The sequence below is a fragment of the Trichosurus vulpecula genome, chromosome 4, assembly GCF_011100635.1.
Source record: "Trichosurus vulpecula isolate mTriVul1 chromosome 4, mTriVul1.pri, whole genome shotgun sequence".
Classification (NCBI taxonomy): Eukaryota; Metazoa; Chordata; class Mammalia; order Diprotodontia; family Phalangeridae; genus Trichosurus; species Trichosurus vulpecula.
Window position 1 is genome coordinate 182411707 of NC_050576.1, and position 25736 is coordinate 182437442.

General features: G+C 48.1%; 1 protein-coding gene across 1 annotated transcript; it reads left to right on the forward strand.

Moving 5' to 3' along the window:
• Positions 1-1363: 1363 nt before the first annotated feature.
• On the forward strand, positions 1364-25081 carry KCNH4 (potassium voltage-gated channel subfamily H member 4). Its single transcript, XM_036757402.1, has 16 exons — positions 1364-1439; positions 3816-4049; positions 4679-4816; positions 4982-5112; positions 6221-6464; positions 6854-7011; positions 14526-14733; positions 15311-15508; positions 15950-16149; positions 17160-17409; positions 18158-18411; positions 19035-19073; positions 19463-19818; positions 20129-20235; positions 20707-20780; positions 24599-25081. Exons 1-16 carry the CDS (start codon positions 1364-1366, stop codon positions 25079-25081), a joined length of 3150 nt encoding a protein of 1049 aa, XP_036613297.1.
• Positions 25082-25736: the final 655 nt, after the last annotated feature.

Sequence of the window (25736 nt, forward strand, 5' to 3'; positions counted from 1 at the left end):
TGAATGGTAAGAATGCTGGGCTTGGAATTAGACCTACTCTCCAATACTTAGTACTTATGTGACCATGGCTAAGTCACTTAGTCTCTCTCTACCCACCTCATTTCCCTGATGTCATGGTCCTCTTTCCAGTGAAGGACAAACACAACAACAATTACCTCTACCCACCTGGAAAGTCAGGCTAACACCTTACCTCACAGCATTGTTGCATGGATCCAAATAAGATCATATCTTTTGCAAAATTAAAATGAGACTATCAAAAGGATTTGTATTCCTCTTTGAAACTTCTGTTGTGGAAATTCCATACATCAAAGTATATCGAAAGCCATCTGTGACTTAGTAGATGTGTTCTAGGGAATTTGTGTTTAATGATTGGTCCAAGGTCACATAGCTAAGGTACTATGTGAAGTGATATCTGAAACCAGGTGTTCCTGATCCCAACCCAGCAGATCATTCAACATTATGCCTCGTTGCCTTTGGACCATATTACTGTCAGCTATTATAAGATTATAAATTTAGAGCACAAAAGAACTTAAGAGGTCATCCAGTTCAATGACTCATTTCACCAATGAGGAAAAAGTAGAGGGAAGTATAAGGTCACACAGGTAGAATACCCCGCTCCTCCGATTCTCCATACCCCGCTGCTTTTTGAACTCATCAAGAGCTAATTTGGGGGCGGGGGGAATGACTAAAGAAAGGACCCAATAGGGGGCTCCTGGGTTCCAGCATGCAGCGCAGAACTCCAAGTATCTGGTCCCGCGTGGGCGAAGCGAGGGGGAAGCCCAAGGGCGGAGCCAAGAGTGGGAGGCCCAGAAGCATGCATGGAGGCGGGTTCACAGAGCAGAAGCAGGGTCACACCTGGGGCCGAGAGCTCTCTAGAAGTAACAGGACAGGTTAGGAGGCGGGGCCACATGGAAGGAGGGACCTTCTGTCAGCGCTAGCCTCTCCCCAACCCTCCAGGACTCCCCTGTGGGCGTGTCGTCATCCAGCTCCCTCTGAGACACGCGTGGGCGGACCCTACCTCGCCGAAGTGGGCTACTGAAAGGGGAGGGGGTCTGTCTTTGGCAGCCCCTCCCCCTGTGGGGGCCACGTGGCGGGCGCTCGCCAGGCCACTGGGGGGAAAGAACGCAGCCCCAAAAGGGACTTGGGGGGGGCGGGGTGGCCCGGGCTGCGGTGCGAAGAGCTGAGCCCCGAGCCCAGCACAGAGGCGGCGGCGTCGTAGGAGGAGAGGAGAAGAGGAGAAAGGGAGGGAGGCAGGCGCATGGGGCGCCCCGGCCCGGCCGGCAGCGCGCCCCACCCTGCCCGGCCGTGCTAATCCTCCCCCTGTAACCTCCTCCTCGAACTTGGATCTCTCTAACCCAGGGCCATGCCTGTCATGAAGGGGTTGCTGGCCCCCCAGAACACCTTCTTGGACACGATCGCCACACGCTTCGACGGCACTCGTGAGTAGGGGACGTGGGCTGCAGGGGCTGGGGACAGGGGGCAAAGGGCTGAAGTGACCCCAGGTTTGCTGGGACAGAGATTGCAACCTGTCCCAATCCTGTTATCCTGAGCGCTACCGAAACACAAGTGAAGGTGGGGATGGGGAGCCCAAGGACACTGGGGAGGAGGCGCATCCCGAGACCGAGGGAAAGAGAGACTGAGAGCGGACTGGTCAGAGCTGGGCATCAGAAAATGCGTCCGACTGGGGCCACTTGAAGAGGCGGGACAAAAGCAGGGACCCTCTTGTGGGAGCAAGCAGCTAGGAAAGCCAGAAACACTTGGAGTCGGACCGAACTGTGGGTGCAAAGGGTCAGGCAAAGGGTTAGGGGTGCGGTAGCGTTGGGCGGGGATAGGGGAGGGTCTTTGTGCAGCGGAGGCGGGAAGGGGCTTTATGAGGCCCAGGGCTGCCCCCTCCCCTAAATCTCGGTTTCCCAACTCCAGCCCCCAAAAACTGAGCTATGGGGATGGGCGTGTGTGTGTATGTGTGTTGAGTCTAGGGTGTGGGGGAACTGGGGAAGGGGTGACGGGAAGATTAAAGAGAAGGGGAGCCGATGCCTTGTCTGTGCGATGAGGACCCCAGTTTTTCCCTTCTTCTCTCCGCCCCCACCCCACCCCCACCCCACCAAAGAAATAAAATTCCGGACTTCACCGGGACCTGGATCAGTGCAAAGGGAGGCTGGAACCAAGGTCATGTGCACCCTACACAACAGACCGAAGAAACATAAAACGAAAATCTCTGTCTTACTGATTAAAGAGGGGGTGGTTGCCCTCTGTAGTGGAGGGGAGAGCTCTCTTTTCACCCTAACCGTCTCACTAACACCCGTGCACATCCCACCTAGCTTGAGTTCCCAGTTCAGGACCGCGGACAGCCGCCCCAGAGCCCCTCCTACGTTTCCCCTTTTTCTTACAAAGGAGCTGAGCTGGCCCCTTCGGGAGGTTGGGCCTGGAGAGGGAGAGGGAGGGGAAGGAAAGTGGTACCCGAGGGCGGATGCGGAGCTTCTCGGGCCCTACCCCTCCCTCTATTCCCCTCCTCCCGCCTCCCGAGTTTCCATAGCACCTATCACCGTGGCAACCAGCCCGGAGATAGAGGGAGGAGGCAGAGCATGGGGCCCTGCTCCTTTCTCCTCGCACCCAGTGCCCCTTTCAACTACCACCCTCTCCCCTTTGTCCCCTCATTAGGACTCTGAGAAGGGAGCTAGAGTGGGAATTTATAGCCTCTTGCCTCCTCTTGGACTCTTACCCTGAGGCTGAGTTCAAACTGTGTTGGTCTCTCTCTCTCTCTCTCTCTCTCTCTCTCTCTCTCTCTCTCTCTCTCCTCCCATCCTACTGAGAATAGTCTACTGTTCTCCACCCCACCCCCCCCAGCCCTCAGCCCCCATCCTGTTGTTATGGGGATTGGACAAAATGGTGGGGAGAGGCTCTAGAGGGGGCTCTTCAAAATTTGAGCATCAGGGACAGATTACCACTACCATCGCCACCCCAACCCTCCAAGTCTCTGTGATATAGTGGAAGAAGCCCTGGAGTCAAAAGATCTAGGTTCATGTCTGACTCTTTCACTAAACAAATGTATGACCTTGGGCAAGTCACACCTCTTTCTGCGTTTCAATTTTCCTCATCAGTTAAATGAGGTAGGCTGGACTGCAGGCTCTCCAGGGCTTTAACATTCTAGAATTCTAAAAGACAACTGAGGCGGAGTCTAGTTCTTTTCCCCTATTTATATTGACTTTGTGACCTTAGGCAAATCATTCAGCTTCTCTGGGTCTCATCTACAAAATGGGAGAGAATAATCTTTTACCTGCCTAGAAACAAGCAATCGGACCAGATCCTCTCCCTCACATTGTGCCACTACTCCAGTTTCCCAACCTGGGAATAATACCTGGATCTCTATGTCTCTATCCCTTAGACCAGTCTTTAGTTTCTTTATCTTAACATCTCTATGTCAAGTGTAGGGTTCAGAACTTGGACATTCAGCTTTAAGCCTTTCTTGGGAGAGAACCAAAGAGACAGTGCAGTAGTAGAAAGAGCCTTGGATTTAGAGTCATTGGGCCTGGGTTTGAATTCCCTTTCTACTTGCTTCCTATGTGTCCTTAGGCAAGTTACTGAACCTCCCTGGAAGTAATTTTCTTTCTCTATAAAATAGTGGGGAAGAGGGGGAGTGGCTAGATTAAATAACTGCTAAGGTCCCTCCCAGCTCTAAATCTTGGGATCCGTGACCCTATGTCTGTAACCCCAAATCCATCTTGTTCGTCTTGAACCTAAGTATTCTTCTCTAAAAGCATCCTTTCTTCAATGAAGCCCTACCCTTACCCCCATTCTGAGCCTTTTTCTCCCCACAGACAGTAACTTCCTGCTGGCTAATGCTCAGGGTCCGAGGGGCTATCCCATCGTGTACTGTTCTGACGGCTTCTGCGACCTCACAGGCTTCTGCCGAACTGAGGTGATGCAGAAAACCTGCAGCTGCCGCTTCCTCTATGGCCCTGAGACCAGTGAGCCTGCCCTGCAGCGGCTACACAAAGCTCTGGAGGGCCGGCAGGAGCACCGAACTGAGCTCTGCTTCTACCGAAAGGATGGTGAGAACTCTCTGACCCCCAAGAGACCTAGGGTTGCCTAGTGGCTAAAGGGCCTGACAGATTCAGGAAGACCTGGATTCAAATCCTTCATCTGTCGCTCATCAGTTGTGTGAAGGTGGGCAAAGCCCTTAATGTCTCCATGCCTCCATTTCCTCATCTGTAAAACGAGGGTGATAGGTATATCTGGAGTCTCACAGGATTGTTTTGAGGCTCAAATAAGGTCATATGCAAAAAGTGCTTTGCCAACTTTAAAATGTTATACTGACATCAGTTAGTCATCACACATTTTAAAAGTCAAGTCAGAGAGCATTTATTAAGCACTTTCTAGCTGCAAAGCATTGTATTAAGTGCTAGAGACACAAATACAAGCAAAAAGAAAGACAGTCCCTACCCCACAAGAACCTAACATTCTAATTTTATTTATGTTTCTAATCTATAGAACAAGATATTTCTATCCTAATTTTTATTACATTCTATTATTCTCCAACCTCTGACTGTCCAAGAACAAGCCCCTGTTTCATCTCCTTGGACCAAAGGAAAGGGTTATTTGGGGGAAGGAGATGTCTTGGGAGTGACAGAGCAACCAGGGCTCTTTACCTACGATACCCATCTTTCTTTTTTCTCCCCAGGCTCAGCCTTTTGGTGTCTGCTGGATATGATGCCAATTAAGAATGAGATGGGGGAAGTGGTGCTATTCCTTTTTTCCTTCAAAGACATCACCCAGAACCAGGGACGGGGACTGGGTCCTCCTGGAGGGAATAACCACGGTAACTGCAGCAATTGGGGGGGGGGGGAGGGAAGGAGAATGATGGGGTAGGAAGGAGACCCTGGGGAGGCCTATTGAAGGAAGGGAGGCCTGAGGCAAGAAGGATGACACTCTACCTGTTGCCCCAGGTTCACAGACTATGCTTTCTCCCAACTCACTCTCCCAGCAGAGAAGACTAGAAGCAGGAAAGGAGGCAGCTCAAGGCTTCGAACAGCCAGGAGACAGGGTCACACTGTTCTACACAGGCTTACCACCCAATTTGGCCGCCGCAGTCAGGGCAATGTAAAAGCCAACAATGTGAGTCATCTCCCAGTTGCCCTAGCCTCTCCCAGTCTTTGGTTTCCAGATCCCTCTGTCATGCTGTCTTCCAATTGTTTCTACTCCTTGGCTCTATAGCCTGCTACTGCACTCTACTCCACCCATTTTTGAAACTCCCCAACTCCTTTTCCTGTATCTCCTGTTTACCCCAAATATCTTGTCTTCTTGTTCCCCTAGCCCTATTTATCCCCATCTCCCTACCTTGCGCTATCCCTGCCTTGATGGGGTTCCTGCTCCCAGGGGAATGTGGAGGGTTGTGATATCATCCCATTTCTGGTTATGTCAAAAGGACAAGATACAGGTTATTGGCATTACCTATTGCTTGACAGTTTTACTCCATATCAGTATGTGATGAAATTATTGGGTGGTGAGGTCCCTTGGGATAAGGTCCCCTTCTCTTGGAATCAGGAAGAAAGATAAATGCTTGTCCTCCACTTAGCCTGTGAGAATTACAAGTCCTCTACAATGGAGCCCTTCCCTTCCCCCCCCTCTCCACTGGTTCCAGGCAAGTAACTATATTAGCTAATATTCTGTGCTGATCACTAGGACTGCAGAAAGGGGTGTGATTACCATCTCTAGAGGGCTTCATCTCCTTCCACTGACACTTCCTGAGCGCAGAAGCAAAGCTTGAGAAGGGAGAAGCTAATGACCTCTGGGCTAGATCTTACTAGACTCTACTTGTCACCACCTCTCTTTCAGGAGAGCATCCCACTTACTCTTCACACACTGGGAATCAGGGACTCTACCCCACTCCCCAACCCAAGTACTAGGCCAGGGTGAGCAAATCTTCCAGAGTGCCCTCAGAAATATGAACAGCTCCATCCCAAAGAGGTTAATCTGAGAGTGGGAGAGAGAGGGCAAACCAGACAAAGGAGCAGAGCTTCAGAGCTAGGGGAGAGGGACACCAAGTAGGGTCACGCTGACTCAGAGACCTCTTTCTCTGTGTTCTGGTAGCCTCTGCCTCCTTCTTCCCAGACCTCCAAGCCCCAGTCCCTCTACCTCATGATTCCCCTTGCCCCCTTCCTCCCAATGTTCCCCCAGCCCTTTTTCCCCCAGTGTCCCCCCAGCCCGATTCCTTTTCCCCCAGAACGTGTTTGAACCGAAGCCGTCAGTGCCTGAATACAAGGTAGCCTCTGTGGGGGGGTCCCGCTGCCTCCTCCTTCACTACAGTGTCCCCAAGGCCCTCTGGGATGGCCTCATCCTCCTTGCCACCTTCTACGTGGCCATCACTGTCCCCTACAACGTCTGCTTCTCAGGAGCCGATGACAGCCCCATCACCACCCGGCACACCCTCGTCAGTGATATCGTTGTGGAGATGCTCTTCATCCTCGGTCAGACCCCACCCCAGAGGCTTTTGGGATCCCCGCCCCATGTCCAGACTCCAACTGTCCTTTAAGCCCTCAGATCCATTTGTGCTCCGTCCCTCTCCTTGGTGTCCAGAATAAAGTTTGGCTTAGGACCCACTCCCTTCCCCAGGTCTCTGGGATCCCAGCATGGAGTCTCTCATCTCACCTAGAGAACAACTTAGCTGTAGCCCGTTCTCACCATCTGTAACCTTTCCAACCCTAAAGTCCCTGTTACAATTCCCTAATGAGGCTCTAGTTCCTTAACTCCTTGGTCAAAGTTCCCAGGGCTGGTTCGAGGGTGGGCAACATTCCTATCCTCCTAATGAAAAGAGCTCCCTGAGTGACATTCGTATTCTCTCCCTTTCTCTTGCTAGATATTATCCTGAACTTCCGCACCACCTATGTTTCCCAATCGGGCCAAGTTGTCTCTGCCCCTCGCTCCATTGGCCTTCACTATCTGGCCACTTGGTTCTTCATTGACCTCATTGCTGCTCTGCCCTTTGACCTGCTATATGCCTTCAACATTACCGTTGTAAGTGACCTCCCATGGGATTCAGACTGGAAGTTCAGATTCTCTTCTCTGGTTCTAGTATCCTCAAATTGGGCTCCAGTATCCTCCCCTCCCTACCTCATATAAAACACCAGATAGGATATTCAAATCCAGGCCTCATACCAGTTTCTCTTGCTGAGGGGTTGGAGGTTGCCAAATCCAGAACAATACTCCCTCCCAAGAGGAGGGTAGCCCAAACCCAGAAATAATCCTCAGTTCTCCTCCCAGGTCTTCCTTCTCAGTTCATTAACAGCCATTTAATGAGCACCTTCTAGGTATTCAGAACCTCTGCCATCAAGGTGTTTATAGTCAGGGGCAGCTAGGTGGTGCAGTGAATGGAGCACCAGCCCTGGAGTCAGGAGGACCTGAGTTCAAATTTGTTCTCAGACACTTGACACTTCCTAGCTGTGTGACCCTGGGCAAGTCATTTAACCCCAATTACCTTGCCTTCCACCTCCTAAACAAAACAAAAACAAGGTAGGGGTATGACATAGCATGTAAAAGAAAACAAATAAACAGTAGTAGTATATGAGTGCCATCGCATCTGGGAATTCTGAAAGAGAAATTCTCTTTAAGATGGTCAGAGAAGTCAGTGTGGTGGACAGAAAAGAACACCAGTGCAGGACCTGGGTTCTAGTCCTGAATCCACACCAACTAGTCGAGTAATCTATTCTAGAGAAGGTAATTTTCCAATTGTCTGCTTTGTTTCCTGTAATATTAGGGGATCAGACTATGAGATGCAGTGAGGTACAGTGGAAAGAATACTGCATTTGGACCTAATGAAGAAGCATTTGTTACGTACTTACTGTGTTTGAAGCACTGTGCTATGAGCTGGGGATACAAAGGCAAAACCAGAGTCTGCCCCTTAAGGAGCTCTCATTGTAATAGGGAGAGAAAATATGCAAATAATTATATATATAGATAAATAGATAGATAGAAAGATGTATACTATACAAAATAGATGAGAGACAAGACACCAGCAGTTAGAGGGACTAGGAAAGGAGTCCATTGGAAAATAAGATCTGAGCTGAGTCTTACAAGAAGGTAGGCAAACCAGGAGAGACAGAATTCCAGGTAAGGGGGAAATCCAGTGAAAAGGCATTGGGGTCAGGATAGAGCAAAAGGTTATCTCATGTTAGATTGCCCCCAATGCCTATTTTCTCTGACATCTTCCTCTGAGAACCACCTCCTCCCTCTACTCCCAGGGATAGACAGAGGGGTGAGGAAAAAGCAAGGCCAGTTCTGGGATCTAGACCTCAAGGCCCTGCCCTTTGACAGAGAAATAAGGTTGCTCCAATTGGCTAGAGCAAAGAGGGTGGAGGAGGAGGGGGGGATGGGGTCCCTTGGGCCCTCCTCCATCTGAGGGGAGTAGGGTTGGAAGGTTGATTTTCTCTGCCTGCTGCACTTCCAGCTAGCTATAGCAGGAAGCCGCCTACACATACCCTGATTTAACCAGCCGCCAACAGGCTGTGGGCTTCATCTCCCAGCTTCTCACACACATGTGCATGCTCCCACACACGTGTGTGTGCATTGAACCCTGCATGAACTCTCATGCATGGATGTAAGTGATAATGCTTTGGCTCACACATGCATGCCTCCAACTATCTGAATGCACAAGTGTATAGACATCTACCTACCCCTTTCTTTTGGAACCTCAAGAGAAATGGTACAGGACTAAAAGAGTTAACCTGCCGTAGGCTGGTGGTGCTGCAGGATTCCTCCCTCCTCTCTCCCAGGTTAGAAATCTGGTCCCCTGAATTATGTGCTTGGGGCTTAGTGGTTGGGAGAAGGTTGTCCTAGCACCCTTGTCTACTCCCCCCCCTTTATGCCCTGTATTTAACTTTGGGGTTTTGAAAGGGCAGATGTGAGTCTTTAATCAGGCAACTTCCCCCCTCTCCTCTATACCTGGCCCTGAGATACTAGAAGTAATTATCTTGCCCAAAGGGAGAAAGGAGGAGAGGGTCCCAAACCGTCCTGTCTTCCCATGTTCCCACATATATGTACAAGCTTCTACATGTCTGCATTTGCCCCAGTGTCTGTTATATGTACCTGATCATAAGTGGTGCTGAGTCCCTTCAAGGCTGTTCATTATTCCCATTCTCATCCAAGTGACTTCAGTGATACAGTGAAAAGAAGTCTAGATTCACAGGATATCAAATTGCAGTTGTCAGTTACAAGCTATGAGACCTTGGAAAAGTCTTTGGGCTGCTCTAGGCCTCAGTTTCTTCATCTGTAAAATGAGTGGGTTATACTAGGTTATTTCTGAGGTCACTTTCTGTTCTAAATCTCTGATCTAATATGTTTGCGGAGCATTTCTGGTAGTCCAGGGGTTTCGAGCAAGGTTCTCTCCAGAGGTTATCTCATCTGTCCCTTGTCCCTGGGTAGGACAGGCTCTTCCCAGAGGTCATAAAGAGGGAAAGCTCTCCCTCGCTTTTTGTCCCTTTCTCTCCTCGTTCCCTTTTCTTCCTCCATGGACAGCCACAAAAATCCCTCTTAAGATCCAGCTGCAACACTTGGTATCCTAGAGCCAGAAGGGATATTACAGGTCACAGATGAGAGGTCCAAGCTTCTCCTTTCATAGAGGAGACTGAAGTAATTTGACCAAAGTCACCTAGACAGTAAGTGGTAGAGCTCGGATTTGAATCCACATTCTCTGGCAAAATCCAGTAGTTTTTCAACTCTACCGTGCTGTTCCTCTTATGAGCCACATAGCCAGGGACAAGTCCCTTATTCTCTCTGTGCCTCAGTTTCCTCATCTATAAAATGGCGCACCACCTACCCCACAAGGCCAGTACGAGGAAGGTGTTTTGTGAACCTTAAAGCACTATAAAAATGTAAGCAGTTATTATTATTGGGCAGCTGGGTGGCTAGGCTCAGTGGATGGAGTGCTGGGCCTGAAGTCAGGAAAACCTTAGTTCAAATCCAGCCTCAGACACTTATTAGCTGTGTGACCCTGGGCAAGTCACTTAACCCTGTTTACCTCAGTTTCCTCATTTTTCAAATAAACTAGAGAAGTAAATGGCAAATCACTCTAATATCTTTGCCAAGAAAACCCCAAATGGGGTCATGAAGAATCAGACACGACTGAAACAACTGAACAATGACAAAAGTTATTATATTATATATAATTATATATAAATATTACATATTGTACATTATTATATATTTTATATATATTTATATTATATTATACTATTTATTCATATATTATTATATATAATATAATATAAAATATGTTCTGCTTGGCAGAGAACCTCACTTGATTGAGAAAATAGAGGCCATCTTCTCCCTTACTCTCCAGTCAGTCAGCAAGCATTTATTATGTACTCCATGCCAGACACTGGGCTAAATGCTACAGATATAAAGAAAGGCTAAAACAGGCCCTGTCCTCAGGAGCTTACATCCTAATGGGGAGGGGAACAACATGTAAGTGACTAGGAACAGAAAGAGACAGACACAGTAGATGGAAGGAAATCTCCGAGAGAAAGTGAGGAGCAGCTTGTGGGTCACTGTAGTTGGATTATAAAGTGCATAGAAGGGAGTAAATTGTGAAAAGAATGGAAAGTTAGGAAGGGACCAGGTAATGAAGAGTTTCAAATGCCAGAGGATTTTATATTTGGCCCTGGAGGTAATAGGGAGCCACTAGAGTTTGTTGAGTGGAGGAGGGAGGGCAGGGATGTTATGGTTAGATCTGTGCTTTAGAAAAATCCCTTGGCTATTGGAGTGAAGGGCAGCTAGGTGGCACAGTGGATAGAGTGTCAGACCTGGAGTCAGAAAGATGTGAGTTCAAATCCAGCCTCAGACGCTTACTAGCTGTGTGACCCTGGGCAAGTCACTTAACCCTGTTTGCCTCAGTTTCCTCATTTGTAAAATGAGCTGGAGAAGGAAATGGCAAATCACTCCAGAATCTTTACAAAGAAACCCCTAAATGGGATCACAAAGAGTCAGATATGACTGAAACAATGACTGAACAACAACAGAGTGGGTCTAGACTTGAGGCAGGAAGATGAGTCAGATGGCTATTGCGATAGTCTGGGTAAGAGAAGATCAGAATCTAAACTAGGGTGGGGGCTAGGTGAGTAGACAGAAGGGGACACATAGAGAGATGTAAAGGCAAAAATGACAAGAATCCCCTCAGTAGTGAAGGAAGGAAGGAAGGAGGGGGAAGAAAGAAGAAAGGGAAAAGGAAGGAAGGGGGGAGAGAAGGAAGGAAAAAAGGAGGGAGAGAAGGAAGGAAGGAAGGAAGGAAGGAAGGAAGGAAGGAAGGAAGGGGTAGGAAGGAAACAAGTATTTAAGTGTCTACTATGTGCCAAGCACTTTATAAATATTATCTCATTTGATCTTTGCAACAACTCTGAGGGATACTAAATGATATTAGGTCCATTTTACAGTTGAGGACAGTGAGACAGAGGTTAAGTGACTTGCCCAGGGTCACACAGTAAATGTCTAAGCTAGGATTTGGACTCAGGTCTTGCAGACTCCAGGCCCAGGCATCTATCCATTGCACCACCTACTTGTCTCTGGACTAGCTATATTGGGTGAGTGAGAAGACAAGGAAAAAACTGAGGTTGTAGACCTGGGTAATTGGGAGGGCGATGGTGTATACTTAACAGTAGTAGGTAAGTTCAGAAGAGCGGAGGATTTAGGGGGAGAGTTAGGAAGTTTTGTCTTAGACTTGTTGAGTTTGAAATGCCTATAAGTCACCCAGTTCAAAATGTCCAAAAGGCAGTTGGTGATGCCATATTTGCAGTATAAGAAGAGTGACTAGGGCTGGCTTTATGAATCTGGGAATCATTTACATGGAGACGATAGTTGAATCCATGAGAGGTAATAAGATCACCAAGTGAGAGAGTGTAGAGAGAGAAGAGAAAAGGGTCCCGGACAGAGCACTGGGGGACACCCATATTTAGTGAGCATGACATGATTGGTGAACCAGTAAAGGAGATTGAAGACTAGATAGAGCCTTACGTTCTCCCATAGTTGGGAGGTCAACACATGGATGATGATGATGCACCGAAGGAGACTGAGAAGATTAAGAAACAGCTAAATAGATAGGAGGATCAAGAGAGTATGGCACTGGTAACTTTGGAGAGGACAGTTTCAATTGAATGACGATAACAAAATTCAAATTGTACCAGAGGAGAAGAGAATTTATTATTATCTTTTGTTTTGACATCATCTTGATTTTCCAATATATCTTTCCCTCTATTAAACTCAGAGAGCTATTCCTTGTTACACAGAACAATGATTTTTTTTTTTTGGTGAGGGGCAATCAGGGTTAATTGACTTTCCCAGGGTCATGCAGCCAGTATGTGTCTGAGGCTGGATCTGAACTCAGGTTCTCTTGACTCCAGGGCCAGTTGCTCTATCCACTGAGCCACCTAGCTGCCCCAGAACAATGATCTCTTGATGGTCTCTTTTTTTTTTTTTTTGGTCCTGATTTTTCTTGATTTCTCTACAACACTTGACACTTTTGACCGTCCTCTCCTCCTGTATACTTTCTATTCTCTGGGTTTTCATGATATTGTTCTCTCTTAGTTCTTTCCCACTTATCTAGCCATTCTTTTCTGTCTTCTTTGTTATATCAACAACCATATTTTGGCCCCTTAACTATGGGTGTGCCCCAAGGCTCTGTCTTGGCCATCTACTCTCTCTACACATTCAAAGGTGATCTCAACAGCTCCCATGGGTTCAATGATCATCTCTATGCAGATAACTCCCACATCTGTATATCTAGTCCTATTCTTTCTCCTGAGCTCCAGCCCCATATCATCAACTGCCTATTGGCCATTTCCAACTGAATGTCCTGTAAACCTCTCAAACTCAACATGTCCAAAACAGAGTTCACTTTATTTCTTCCCAAAGATCCTCTGTTTTTCTTATTTCTGTCTAGAGCACCACTGTCTTTCCAGTAACCTACCCTCAGACTCATTCTCAAGACTCATTCTCAACTTTTCACTTTCTGTCACACCCCAATGTGTGACAGAATTCAATGAGTAGTTAAATCTTGTCTCTATTCTACTTCCACATCTATCTCTTTCTAATTCTCTCTCTCACTCCAAGTTCAGGCCTTCATATCTCTCTCCTGGATTATTACAATACCCTCCTAATTGGTCTCCTTGAATCAAGTCTTTCACCTCTTTACCCTTCACACAGTTACCAAAGTGATACTCCTAAAACACAGGTTCCTTGCTCAAAAAGCTCCAGGGGTTCCCTACTCTAAAGCCCTAAGGTGAAACCCAGACTTCTCGGATTGGTATCTCAAGCCTATCACAGACTGGCTCCACCTTATCTTCCTAGGCTACCACATTATCTCTCTTCCAAAACTCTGAGTTCCATTCCTATTGGGTTGACTTCTAAAAGCACAACAGTCCATCTGTTGCCTCTGGGTTTTTGCATAGGCTATTCCCTTCTACTCTTCCCTCTCTCCCAACCTTCAGTTTAGCTCTTGGTGGCTATGCTTTAGGTGAACAGGATATTCACCCCACTGTGTCTCCATCAGGTAGAATTAAACAGTCAGGCAATGGAAAGAGGCTGCTTCTATCCGTGTGATAGGGGAATGCAGAATGTCTTCTAGCACAGGGTCCCTGGTGTCTTCCACTCGGATGCCTCCATCTTAGGTGATCTGAGCATGCATCAAAGCGCTATAACACTAGGAGTACCCTCTCTTCTCACCTCTGACCTGAGATCCCTATTTTCCTTCAAAGCTCAGTTCAAGAGTCACCTCCCACATGCAGCCTTTCCTCATCCTCAAGCTGCTGGTGCTTTTATTGTGGTTGTTCAATTTTTTTGTCATATCCAACTCTTCATGACCCCATTTGGGGTTTCCTTAGCAAAGATAGTGGAATAGTTCACCATCTCCTTCTCCAGCTTATTTTAAAGATGAAGAAACTGAGGCAAACAGGGTTAAATGACTTGCCCAGGATCACATGGCTAACCCCAGGCCCAGCACTCTATCTACTGAGCCACCTATGTACCCGTGCTCCCCCACCTCAATATTTGGATTTACTTGTAGGCTATTTATATGTATGTTATTTTCCTGATGGAATGTAATTTCCTTGAGGGCAGGAACTATTCCATTTTTATCTTTTTATCCCTAGCATAGTGCTTAGCACATAAGCACATAGTAGGTGTTTAATCAATACTTAGGGGTTTAGTAGAGTCATTATGGTACAGTAGAAGGGACACTGGCACTGGAATTATAGGCCTGGGGTTCAATGCCTACCTCGGAAGCTCACTACCTGTGTGACTTTGGGAAAGTTGATTTTCTTTGTTGGGCCTTCTTTTCTTATCTGGAAAATGAAGAGAGTAGAACTATATGGCCTCTGTGGTCCCTTCCAGCTCTGCGACTGTGATCCATTTATTGCCAGAGCCAGTGCTGGATGGGATGAGGTGGGACTGGCAAGTTTTTACCTGGGGCCCCAGAGGGCCACAAGGAGAGGTTGTACTGTCTAGGCTTGGGGTTTCACCAACCCCTTTTGCCTTTCTTCCCCCAGACGTCACTGGTACACCTGTTGAAGACAGTACGTCTCCTGCGGCTCCTGCGGCTGCTGCAGAAGCTGGATCGGTATTCACAATACAGTGCCATGGTGCTCACCCTGCTCATGTCTGTGTTTGCTCTGCTGGCCCACTGGATGGCCTGTATCTGGTATGTCATTGGTCGAAAGGAGATGGAGGCCAATGATCCACTGGTCTGGGACATTGGTGAGTACTGGATTCCTTCTCATTCCCAATACCCTAACTAAACTTCTAGTTTGGGAACTCTCCACTCTTTAGTCCCTCTAGAATCTCCAGCCAACTTCCTACGGGACCCTCTCAGTAACCCTTCTTGGGACCCTTAGACTGATTCTTCAAGTAATCTAATTCTACGGGATCTTCTTACTAGCCCTCTCAGCTCCATGAGCTCTCCCAAACCTTCACTTTCCCCTCAATCTCTCCCAGGTCCCCCACCCCAAGGTAGTAGCTGAGGCCTTGGGAAAGAGGACCCACACATAAACACCCTGGCCACAGTCCCCTAATCTCTGAAGTTCCTCAGTCTTGTAGAGAGTTCTTAGATCACAGGCTCAGAACTGAAAAAAGCTAGAGATCATTTAATCTAATCCTCTCGTTTTACAGATGAGGAAACTGAAGTTAAGTGACTTGTCCAAGGTCTTACAGGTTTAAGGATAAGCTTTGAGCTAAATTGTCCTTTCCCTCCGCCATTACCACTTTGCCCAGTGTTGTTGGTGGGTGGCATCACAGGTCTCTGGAAGCTGTTCTGTCCTCCTGTCTCCTAATGTAGGCTGGCTACATGAGTTGGGCAAAAGGCTGGAGTCTCCCTACGTGAATGGCTCAGCCATGGGTGGCCCCTCCCGGCGTAGTGCCTACATTGCTGCCCTCTACTTTACACTCAGCAGTCTCACTAGTGTCGGCTTTGGCAACGTCTGCGCCAACACAGACGCAGAGAAGATTTTCTCCATTTGTACCATGCTTATTGGGGGTGAGACACTCTCTCTGTCCAAGGTCTCTACTTTTCTTCCCCTCCCCGCCTCAGAACTCTAAGGATGATTCTCTCTTGCTTGCATTCTACTTGACTCCGTGGCTCTCCAGTCCCTATGTCCTAGGTTAATTTCCCCCATGGGGAGGTCAGGGGATATGGCCCCACCAGACAACATGTATGTCACTCAGTGGAATTTGTAGAGTGCCTGAGCAGAAAACACAAAGTTTCTTGGGAGAGGAGTGGGGAGATCTTTAATATGAAGGGGATTCGTTCTAGCCATGATCCACCCCCTCCACTTCCTTTGCTCCCAGGGAACTGCCTTCAAAGCAACCTGTTGTGGTGACTCTCTATCCTGAGAATGCCCCCTCCCCTTATCCTTAGAAACCTAGTCTTGCTCCTGTCTGATTCTGAAATGCTGCGTCTGTCTCCTCTGACCACCAGCACTAATGCATGCTGTGGTGTTTGGAAACGTGACAGCCATCATTCAACGTATGTACTCCCGACGTTCTCTCTACCACACGCGCGTGAAAGACTTGAAGGATTTCATTCGAGTGCACCGCCTGCCCCGACCCCTCAAGCAGCGCATGCTGGAATACTTCCAGACCACGTGGGCTGTCAACAGTGGCATCGATGCCAATGAGGTCAGCACACCACCTGCATGTACCCCTTCCCCTAAGCTCAGATGGGAGGCCAGGCCAGAGTTCATAGATGGCTGAACTTGAACAACCAGGGCAAGTATCTAAATCAAAGATGAGGGAGGTGTGGTAAGGTGGCAGTTGGTCCGAGAAAGACCTGAAGGTTTAGTGGACCACAAGCTCAGTGTAAATCAGCAGTATGATATGACTTTGAAGGAAATGAATGAAATCTTAAGCTATACTGAGAGAAGTAGGGTCTGAGACTGGGAGGATGAGAGTTCCACTATACTAAAGAGTAAGACTGCCTCGAAAGCTTTGCTACATTCAGTTCTGGACACCACATTTTAGGAAGAACATTGATAAGCTGGAGAGAATCAAGGAGAGGGTGATCAAGATGATGAAGAGTCTTGGGTTCACATCAAATGGAGAGCTGTTGAAGTGATTGAGGCCACTTAGCCTGAAGAAGAGGTTTAGGCTGCAGATGGTAGTTGTCTTTAAGTATGTGAAGGGGGTATCTTGTGGGACAGAGATTAGACTGGTTCTGTTTGGCCCCAGGGAGCAGAACTAGGGGCAGGTGGGGGAAGTGTAGAGAGACACATTTAGACTTGAATTGGGGGGGGATAAAAACTTCCTAATATTTAGATCTATCCGAAAGGATGGCTTAGGAGGTAATAGGTCTCTCTGCAAAGGATATAGATGACCACTTATTGGGGATATTGTCTAGCTCCAGGTTGGACACAGCCTCTGAGGTCCATTCCAGCCCTAAGATTCTGTGATTCTGAGTGAGCACTGGTCATGGGCCCAGGTGATCATGGGGTATGGCCATCACCACTAACCAGGGGAAGATCTCATTGCTGTTCAAGGAGATGGGTTGTTAGGGCTGAGATGCAGCAGAAGAGATTGGGGAAGGGCTTCTGGGTGATGAAGGTTGGGAAGCAAGATTTATTTCCTCACAATCTCCCAGAATGTTTTGAATGAGTGTAGCAGCATCAGGGTAACCTATGTTCTTTATGCAGTTGCTAAAGGACTTCCCAGATGAGCTTCGCGCTGACATTGCAATGCACCTGAACCGGGAGATTCTGCAGCTGCCACTCTTTGGGGCAGCGAGCCGGGGCTGCTTGAGAGCCCTCTCACTGCACATTAAGACCTCATTCTGTGCTCCAGGAGAGTACCTACTCCGACGAGGGGATGCACTTCAGGCATATTACTATGTGTGCTCTGGATCACTTGAAGTCCTACAGGACAACATGGTGCTGGCTATTCTAGGTGAGACCCTCAGTCTTGGCTTCAGGGACTAGCCATCTGGAGAATTCAGGGTGGGCACCTGGAATTCTTGATGACGATCCTCCTAATTGACTGTTCTCCGACTATTCTCTTGACTATTCTTCGACTGGCCACCTGTTCTGACCATTTCCACTCCTGCCAATCATTCCATCCTTTGATCATTAGGCACTGACCATCTCTGGTCACCTTTGATCATTCTGACCACTGGCCAAATTCTACTACCACCCACTGACCATCTCTCACCCTGTTGATCATTTCATCCATTAAATATCCTCTACTCCGCACCCGCCCCCCCCTCACTAATCATTCCAGCCACTGACCTTTCTCCCAAACCACTGATAATTCCAATCACTGGCCATTCTCCATCCCTAGTGATCTTCCAGTTCCTGACTCTCCCCTATCTTCACTACTCAGTCTATACATTGAGGATCATTTCAGTGACTGGCCATGCCCCCCAGCCATTATTCCAGCCACTGGACATCCCTTAACTCTACTGATCATTTGAGCCACTGACTCTCCTCACAACGTCATTAATCACTCCATCTATTGACCACCTGAAAACTCCAACCAAACAGTGAACATCAGTAAGCATCTACTCACTGACCACTACCCTAATTCCTTTGACCATTCCCCCCACTGATTAATGCTGTCCCCTCAATTCTTTCAATTCCATGCTCTAGCCTCCCTCACTGATCTAATACTGACCATCCAATGTCCATGTCACTCACAGGAAAGGGGGACCTGATTGGGGCAGATGTCTCAGAGCCAGGACTGGACCCTGGGTTGGGATCAGGATCAGGCTCTTCGGGTTGTGTCCTGAAGACAGACGCTGATGTAAAGGCACTGACCTACTGTGGCTTGCAACAGCTGAGTGGTCAAGGGCTAGCTGATGTTCTTCGACTCTATCCTGAATACGGGGCTGCCTTCCGAGCTGGCTTGGCCCGGGACCTCACCTTTAACCTGCACCGGGGCTCTGACCCCCATGTATGTATATCATCTACCATATTATGGCCCTTTCTGCCCCTCCCTCTGAAACTTATGCCTATAGTGTCCCTCAGCAGGGATTCCCATGCCAGGCTTCTTTAAGACATGACCACTCTGCAGATGTTCATATGTAGCCATTGCCCCAGCCTCACGGGGATTTATCATGACCCCTTGTCCTTGCTGCTCAGTTGGCTGATCTTCTCCCATGTATACATCCATTCATTCATTTATCAAATATTAACTGAGTGCCTCTCATGCACTAGGCACTCTGCCTGTGCTGAGGCCTTGTGCTAGGCAATACTTGACTGTCAATCCCTGTACCTATATCTGGGATCCTATTTTTGCTATCCCTACCTCTTTCTGGTTCTATCTTTTCATCTCCAGATCTCTCTCTATCTACTTTTCTCTATCTGTCTCTCTGTCTGGGACTTAAGAGTTGGGGAATGGGTATACCTGAGCCTTTGCTATCAGAATTCTGCCCTGCCCCCTCCCTAGTCTGATTCTGAAGAGCACTAGTTTGAGGGTTGGGGGAAGAGCTGGGAAGTGGCCTTGAAGAGACTAAGGCAGCATCTTTCAGATACTGACTCCCCTCCTCTCCCCAATCCCCACTGTGTCCTCTCCAGGGTCTCAGTCGATTTTGCCGCTCCCCACGACTTTCTCAGGTAACCTGTGCCCCCTGGGGAGTGGGGCTGGACTGGGAGATCACCCAGGGGCTCAGGGCAGGGAAGAATAAGCCTCTTAAGGGCAGAGTCTATGTCATTTAAAAAAAATTTTTTTGTAGTCCTAGAACCTAGCCATATACACATACGTATATATACATATTTATGTATATACATAAACATATATACTTATATGTATGTATACATATATGTATAGATACATAGATAGAAGGTAGAAAGGTTGGGAAGTTGTGTTTTCCTCAGTCCTGCTCCTGCTTAGGACAAAATCATTTGAAAAGAGAGACGTTTTGGAGAAGAAGGCTCCCTTACTCAGAGGATGGGCAATCTTCTCTGTGGCCCCTGAGGCCATAAATGGCCCACTCTTCCTTTAGCCCCAGTCAGACAGCTTCGGTTCCTCCTCAGACAAGACCCTGCCATCATCCGTCGCGGAGGCGGAAGGAGGCCCAGAGCCTGCGGGAGCCCCCCGACCCCGCCGGCCACTCCTGCTGCCGAGCCTCAGCCCTGCTCGGCCCAGAGGCTCCCTTGCCAGCCTTCTGGGTGATGAGTTGCCTCCGTTCTCTGCCCTCACTTCTTCCCCTTCCCTATCTCCCTCCCCTTCCCCTGCCCCGGCTGGCCGGGGCCAAAGCCCTTCCCTTCATGCCCCCCTGAAGGGTCCCGCTGCCTGGAAGGCCCCTCAGCTGCTCATCCCCCCACTGGGCACCTATGGACCCCCGGACCTCAGCCCCCGGTGAGATGCCAGCCATCCCCAATCTGTCCTCCTCACTCCTCCTCCCAACTTTCTAAGCTCTTTCTACTGTGTCACTCACTCCAATCCCTGAATTCTACTGCTGAGCCACTGCCCACTCTGCAACATCCCCCACCCCAGTCCAGCTTCACCCATTGTCCCACTTCACCCATCTCCCAGTGTGCCTGGTATCTTCTCACTGCTCCCCACTGACCTGACCTTGTCACCCTTCTGTCCTTTTCCTCTCTTCTCTGATTTCTCCACTTGTAACGACTGCCTTTCCTACCCCCATCCTCCTCCCCGGCTTCCCCAGGGTAGTGGATGGTATCGAGGACTCTAGCAGCACCGGAGAATCTCAGAGTTTCCAGTTTGGCCGGGGACCCAAGCTGCCTCGTCCTCGACGACAGTCGCCTCTCTCAGGTACAAGTCTGGCTTTGACTCAGTTCAAATCCCTCCTTCTAAAGGAGGCTTTCCCCAGTCCCTCTTCATCCCACCTTCCACCCTCTACTGTTGGCATCTTCCCTCCAAGACCGCTTTCTCTTTTCAATGTGTATGTCTTGTATGTACCTAGTTTGCAGGTTACCTCCTCCATTAGAATACAAGCTCCTTGAAGGCAGGGACCATGTTTTTGCCTTTCTTTTTATCTTGTAGCACTTAGCACAGTGTCTGGGCACATGAAAACTTGTTGACTGACTGACTGTTGAAGGCCCAAGACCATCAATCAATCATAGCCCTTGGATTCTCCTCACCTCCTTCCCATCTCTCTGCTCTCCAGGGTCTCCCAAGGGTTCCCTGTGGTAAAAAGAGGGAAGGCTCCTTCCTTTCATCTGATCTTTACCCAGCCTCCCCCACACTGACCATCAACCTCTCCTTCCCTGTTTTTGACTTTAGGGTCTGGGCCCAACAAGGAACTGGCTGCTGAAACAGAGGAGATGAAGGTGAAAGTCTGTCGACTGAACCGAGAGGTGAGGCGACCATAACAAGTGGCATACTTATATAGTGCCTTAAGATTTGTAAAATGTTTTAAGAACATTTTTGCATTTGATCCACAAGTCTGTGAGGTGGGTACTGTGGGACTTTGTTATCCGTCTTGTGTTATCCATCTTGCCCAAGGTCTCAAAGTGAGGCTGGGAGAGGCTGAACAATTTGCCTATGATTCACACGGTGTCAGGGTGAGACTCACTCTTTCTCTCCTGATTCTGAGTCCAGTGCTCTCTGAGATGTTTCCCTTGTCCAATTAATGGGAGAAAACATATCCTTTTAAGTGACACCCCCATCACCTCCAAATTGGATAGACTTTCTAGCCTAGAGAGAGAAACCCTTAATTCTGGGGTATGGCAGAAGGGGCCTACATGCAGTTTAGGCCTCCTCCCTGTCTCCCATTTAGCTTTCTAGACTTTCTTCTAGCCTTTTCCTGATTGGAACCCAGGAAAGCAGAAATGAGGGAAGGCACAGTGGGGAGGGGACAAGGAAGACAGGAAGGAGGGAGGTCCTCCAAGCTCCATGCTGATCAGGACCCCAGACATCCTGGGCCTTGGTTTGATCTTCCAGGTATGGGGGAAAAGCTCTGTACTAGGCAAGTTTCAGACTCTGGATTAGGGGGTATGGCATATCCATTTGTCTCTGAGTTGTTGCCAGGGAGCCATAGGTTCCTTACCCATGGGATTTTGTCACCCTCTCTGCTCTGGTAAACAGCTACTATCCCACAGGGGCTGGGGGTGGTGAGGGAGGGGGCAGAAAAAAGGCCTGGAGGAACTTGGACTCAGCTGTGCCCTTTGCCTGGGACAAGCCCTCCTGCCACTCAAGCTATGAGACAGGCAGCAGGAGTTTGCAAACAGACTCAGTCTTTTGCAGGACCTAGTAGAACACTATATTGTTTTTGAAAGATGCAGCTTTACAAGTGCATGTCCCTTACCTCCAATAGGCAAGTTCACTGGACCATACTAGGCCCTTTCACGTTGTTTATTATGGGATCACAAGTTTGTAACTGGAAGGGACCTATGAGTCAGTCAGTCAACAAGCATTTGTTAAGTGCCTACTATGTGCCAGGCACTGTGCTAAACACCAGGAATTCAAAGGATGGCAAAAGACAGTCCCTGGCTTCAAGGATCTCACAGACTAAAGGGAGAGACAACATGCAAACAAGTATATACAAATAAGATATATTCAGAATGAATTGGGGATAATCTCAGAGAGAAGGCACTAGCATTCAGGGGGATCAGAAATGACTTCTTATAGAAGGGGACATTTTAGTCGGGCATTGAAAGGAGCCAGGAAGCAGAGGAGAAGAAGGAGATCATTCCAGGCATGGGGGGGACAGCCAATGAAAATGCATGGAGTCTTGAGATGGAGTGTCTTTGTTGAGGAATAGCAAGATTGCAGGGTGTGGGGGTATGTGTGTTAAGGTGTAAGAAGACTAGACAGGTGTGTGGGGGGGGGAGCAGGTTATAAAGAGCCATCAAATAGAGGATTTTATACTTGATCCTGGAAGTGTTAGAGAAATATTTCTTGTTGTTGAGTTATTTTAGTTATGTCTGACTCTTTGTGACCCCATTTGGGGTTTTCTTGGCAAAGATCCTCGAGAGGTTTGCCATTTCCTTCTCCGGCTCATTTTACACATAAGGAAAGTGAGGTAAACAGGGCTAAATGACTTGCCCAGGGTCACATAGCTAGTACATGTCTGAGGTTAGATCTGAATTCAGGTCCTCTTGATTCTAGGGCCAGTGCTTTATCCATTGTGCCAGTTAGCTGCCCTAGAGCGATAATGGAGTATATTAAATATAAGGGAAGAATAACATGGTCAGTCCTGCAGATGACCTTTTTTTTGGAGGGGAGATGGCAGGGCAATTGGGGTTAAGTGACTTGCCCAAGGTCACACAGCTAGTAAGTGTGTGTCAAGTGTCTGAGGCCAGATTTGAACTCAGGTCCTCCTGACTCCAGGGCCAGTGCTCTACTCACTGCGCCACCTAGCTGCCCCTACAGATGACCTTTGAGGGCATCTAGTCCAACCCCTTCATTTTACAGCTGAGCATACTAAGGTCCAGAGAGAGTTTGTGACTTGCCCAAGGTCTCAGAAGCAGTAAATAGTTAGAGCTAAGATTTGAATCTAGATCCTCTAAAGATACTAATAATAGTAGCTAATAGTTATATAGCATTTTAAGGTTTGTAAAGGACTGTTATCTTATTTGACCCTCCCAACAACCCTGGGAGGCCGCTGATACTATGGTCTTTATTTTGCAGATGAGGAAATTGAGGCTAGTATGAGACAGGATTCCAACTCAGGACTTTCTTTCTTTTCTTTTTTTTTGGCAAGCCAATCAGGGCTATGTGACTTGCCCAAGGTCAAGCAGCTAACAAGTGTCAAGTATCTGAGGTCCTCCTGACTCTAGGGCCAGTGCTCTATCCACTGAGCCACGCCACTCCTAATTCAGGACTTTCCTCTAAATTGAGGACTTATCTCCCTCCCACCCCACACCCCCTCATACCATATTACTTCTTATTCTGTTTTCAAGCCTCTGCATTACCTCTGGGCCCTGAATGCTGCAACAATATACACTCATTTTGGTTTCTGACTCCTTTACCATCAATCATAGCCACCTTTCATTCCACTCCTATCCCCACTGTGTTCCATCTCTGATGTTATTCTGTCCCCCACAGCCAGAAAAACTCACATTTCCCTAGAAGTTATTCTTCAAGGTTCCATGGTTTCAGCGGTGTGTGTGTTCTCCCAGTGATAAAGATGCCAACAATTCCTTGTCTTAGTAGATAGGTCTTCATAAATTGCTGTGGCTAGGAAAATAAGCAAACAAACAAATGAACACCTGTGGTCAACTTTTCATTTATCTAGGCTGGTCCTCAGACCATGGACACACCATCCATCACTGGGCCCATGCTCAAACCCTTTCCATCTTGGGAAGTTTGGGGGATCTGAAAGTGCAGATATTCTTTAAAAAGGCTTATTAAATTGATATTGTTGCATGGATTTTCTTATCAATTTTATGCCGGCATTAATTAGTACTAGTTAGCTGATAAGAAAATTTTCGTACCTTTGGTTTTCATATTGTCTCCATTTCCTAGGGTTTCCTGCCCCTTCCCAGAGTGCCATCCTTTATATCAAACATAAAAAGGGGGGTGGGAACAGTTCAGCAAAACATAGGCAACATATTGAAAAAGTCAGGCTTGTTATGTGGTGGGTTCCACACCCTCTGCAAAGGAGTCTGGGGAGGGCTGGGATGGGGTGGTGCAGAATGCCTTCCAGCCTGTCTACTTTGGGGCCGTGCTTGGTCATGATAATTTTGCCACATCCACTTGTGCTTATTTTGTCATTGTTTTTCTTCCTCTTTGCATTATTGTAGTTATTGCATGTTAACCTTCACTTTGCATCCATTTTTATGTGTCTTCACACTTCTCTGAACTCATCCTATTTATGGTTTCTTTTAGAAGAAGAATGTTCCATCATGTAGCGCAACTTGCTTATCCATTCCCCATCCATAGGAATCTACATTGTTTCCAATTCTTTGCTACTTAAAAAAAAATTGCTACAATAAATATTTTGTTGTAGAAGGGGCCTTTTCTTTCTTTTTTTTTTTTTTTTTTTGTCATTGGCCTTCTTAGGTGTATATGCCTGGTGGTAGGGTCTCTGAGTCAAAAGGTATGGGAATTTTAGTCAATTTCTTTGCATGATTTCAAATTAGCATAGCCTTGTAGAATTCAGGGTGAGTTCCATAGCAGAACATAAAAGGAGTTTAGTAGAGGCCTAGAGTAATAATTATATTTTCTGCAGATCACCCACCTCAACCAGGAAGTGTCTCAGCTCAGCAGGGAACTTCGCCATGTGATGCATTTGCTTCAAGCCTGGCTGGCAACCCGGGCACCCTTCACAGACTTTCCTGTTCCCCCTGGGCCTTCTACCCCTCCATGTCCACCGCCAAGACATCTTTGTGTTTCTCCATTGTTGACTGAGCCATGCCCTGGGACTCAAGATACCACATATGCTGAGGTCCACTGTCCCCAAAGTTCTCCCCCAGCTGGACTGAGGGAATCAGAAATGGGGACCTCTACCCTGGACCCCAGGCCTGCCACACCAACCCTACGGCCCGTGCAGCTACGCCCTTCTAGCCCTGCCTCTCGTCCTGCCCTTCTGGGACCATCGTCTGGGTTGGAAGTTCCACCTCCACCTCCCAGCTCCATTTTCCCCAACGGTTCAGCTCCACTACAGAGCACCAACCAATATCACTTCCACTCCAGTTCAGACACTTTCCACTGACCATGGTTTTGAGGCCCAGGCCTATCCAGTGGGGGCTTGGGCCACCCCCCTGGGAGGGTTTGGGTCCCTTGCCTGCCTACTACAGAGTCAAAAGCCACTGGCTGGACTGGTCATCATAGGGTCCTCTGGACTTCAGAGGTGTGACAAATGGTGGTGAACCCTGACCCCACTCCTTCTTTCATCCTTTCCCTCTTGACCCTGTACTCCTGGTGGAGCCATCTGAGCCAACTGTGCCCAGTGGGCATGAGACAAGGAGTTGTGCCTGCGTCAGACTGGGCAGAGGAAGTGCCCTTCTCCCAGGTGACCTGAAAGCAGGTAGGGAGGAGTGGTGGGAGGGTGGGGGGTGGCAGAGAATGGTGAATGAACAAGGCTAGCTTAAATGGGGAAGACTCCAGCGGCAGAAGTGAAAGGTCCTGGAGGTTTTCCTGCCTGGGGAAGTGAAGTTTGAGGAAAGAAGGAAACACTAAGTCTTGGGCTGGGAGTCTCCAAAGGCACAGCTGAACTCATCTAACGGACAGACAGTAAGGACCTAAGTGGTTTCTGTCTCTTGCTGAAACTGTAACAGGTATGAAAAGTTAGACCGCAGGAAGGACTTCCTGCCCAGGGAGTTAGGAATGGCTGAAACAGGGAAGGAGGAAAATGAGAGTTTTTCCTT

Coding starts and splice junctions, on each gene's coding strand:
- KCNH4 (XM_036757402.1), top strand. CDS start 1,364: ATGCCTGTCATGAAGGGGTTGCTGGCCCCCCAGAACACCTTCTTGGAC. Junction 14,734..15,310: donor TCCACTGGTCTGGGACATTG/GTGAGTACTGGA, acceptor CTCCTAATGTAG/GCTGGCTACATGAGTTGGGC. Junction 19,074..19,462: donor GCTCCCCACGACTTTCTCAG/GTAACCTGTGCC, acceptor CTCTTCCTTTAG/CCCCAGTCAGACAGCTTCGG.